The sequence below is a fragment of the Ostrea edulis genome, chromosome 1 (genome assembly GCF_947568905.1).
Source record: "Ostrea edulis chromosome 1, xbOstEdul1.1, whole genome shotgun sequence".
Lineage (NCBI taxonomy): Eukaryota > Metazoa > Mollusca > Bivalvia > Ostreida > Ostreidae > Ostrea > Ostrea edulis.
In genome coordinates this window covers 42,241,381-42,243,421 of record NC_079164.1, presented here as the reverse complement: position 1 = coordinate 42,243,421, position 2,041 = coordinate 42,241,381, and the positions used below count along the sequence as shown (strand labels likewise).

At 34.9% G+C, this 2,041-nt stretch overlaps 1 protein-coding gene across 1 annotated transcript; it reads left to right on the top strand.

Annotated features, from left to right (window-relative positions):
- Positions 1–841: 841 nt before the first annotated feature.
- LOC130047776 (uncharacterized) lies at positions 842–1,816 on the top strand. Its single transcript, XM_056143198.1, has one exon. It carries the CDS (start codon positions 842–844, stop codon positions 1,814–1,816), a length of 975 nt encoding a protein of 324 aa, XP_055999173.1.
- Positions 1,817–2,041: the final 225 nt, after the last annotated feature.

Below are 2,041 nucleotides of genomic sequence, written 5' to 3'. Positions count from 1 at the left end.
TATGTTCTAATCCGTAAAGTCATTTGTCCTTTTATGTAAAACCTATCTGTCCTGTTGTATAAAGTTACCCTATACTGATATCTGATGCTATCATATCTTGCTATTTGATACTGATATATGTGTGCATTGTTGAAATTAGTTAGTATGACATATACATGTACTGTCTGGAAAATATTGTACCTGTGTTCTTCAATTAACAACACTTCAGGTTAAGTCTATAAAAATTACAATCAAAACACAAGGTCAGAAGAAGAAAAAAAGTTGGAATGCTAACTCATTACTGCTATAGTTTTCTGTTTTATCTTTCTGTGTCAGTTAAATACTTTAACTAATTTGTAAAGTTATCAAAATTTACATTGTTGCATAGTAGTATATACATCTTTATATATCGAAATGTCTTTTACTTCGGAATTTATTGGAAGTACAAATTCTTCCATCTGACAGTTAACAAACAATGAACAACCACATACATGTAGAGGTCGGTTTTATGTAGCATGAGTACTTATAAATGTAATATCTTAATTTTTGCATATTTATTTATGCAGAGTTTTTAAAAATCTAATTGCATATCCCAATTAGGAAGGCATTTACAGCACGTGAATATTTCTCGGTAATGTTCCTAAAGAGGTTATTCTCAATTCAGTATTATATATCATTTTCCCCAATGTACTTTTCCTAAAGTGGAATTTTTGTCAGTGACATTTACAGCACTTTAGGATAAATGCTTCTTGCTGATTGGTTATGGTTTGCTTACGTTGTTTTGACCTTCCCCTGAGCCACTGGTATAAAAATGAACCAAGGCGTCATGATGTGAGGGACCCATATCAATTATTTTACAATGATGGACCGTGGAGGAAGACTATCTGCTCTTATAATTGCCTCATTCCTGTGTATTGTAGTCAGTTCTGTCGCATTGTCATTTGAAAACTCCTGTAATTGGTCTCTAAAAACTAACCCGAACTGCACATTTACCGTGAGCGAAAACTGGGATTTCCTTCAGTTCCGACGATGGTTAGACGAGTTAAGGAAACCTATCAAAAATGTGTCTTTGGCTCTGAAGTGCATTAAGAACGGATCAGTATTCATACCAGAGTCGATGGGTGCAAGAGGTCTTCATTCCGTAAGCATCAGAAATTGTCGTATAAAAGGATACATCTCTGAATATAACCAGGAACGGAAGTATCCCGATTCATTGAGAGAGGTGTTTATTGCAGACAGCATCATAGAAATGGATGCAACCGAGTGGCTGGAGAAAGTGGAATTGCCGCCCATGGAATACACCACCTGCGGACAGAAAAAAATTCAAAGTAAAATAAAAAGAAACGTTTCGTTCAGATTTTTCAACTATCCCAAAAATTTTACTGTAGAAATGCTATTGAAGTCACATGGTTCCCACAAAGATACGATAGAGTCCTTATCCTGGAAATGTCATTACAATGATCTTGAATATCTCGAAGTTTCAGGATCTTCATCAGTTACTTTCATGAAAGACTTAACTAGAAATGCCCATTATCCCAAACTCTCAACACTGAATTTGCGATCAAATAATTTTCACAATATACCTAAGGAATTGCAAAAATGGTACGAGCATTTTCCAGCTTTGAAATACCTCGACCTCTCCGACAACAAAATATCTACGTTTTTTTTCGACATACCAACACCCTCACACTGGAAGATGAGTCTCCACGTCAACCTTCAGAACAACAACATCAAAGAAGAACCAAAAGACTTCAAGTGGTACCCATATCGCGCCATGCCAATAATCGTTGATCTGCATGACAATCCTATTACTGAAAATAAAACGAATACATTATAATCGGATTGCTTAAATCAGATATGTTTCTGGAACATCCATGTCTACTGTAGCCGGAGTACTGCAATGTACAATACAACAATGTGTAGCTTAAATACAGTCTAACATTTTGAATAAATTGTAACTATATGTGGCTCTTGTGATTGTATACATCTAGTTACGTACGTTGTCAAGATTCGAAATAAATCTACTTTTTCTTAAACAATTCATTAAGACTTATTCAGAATT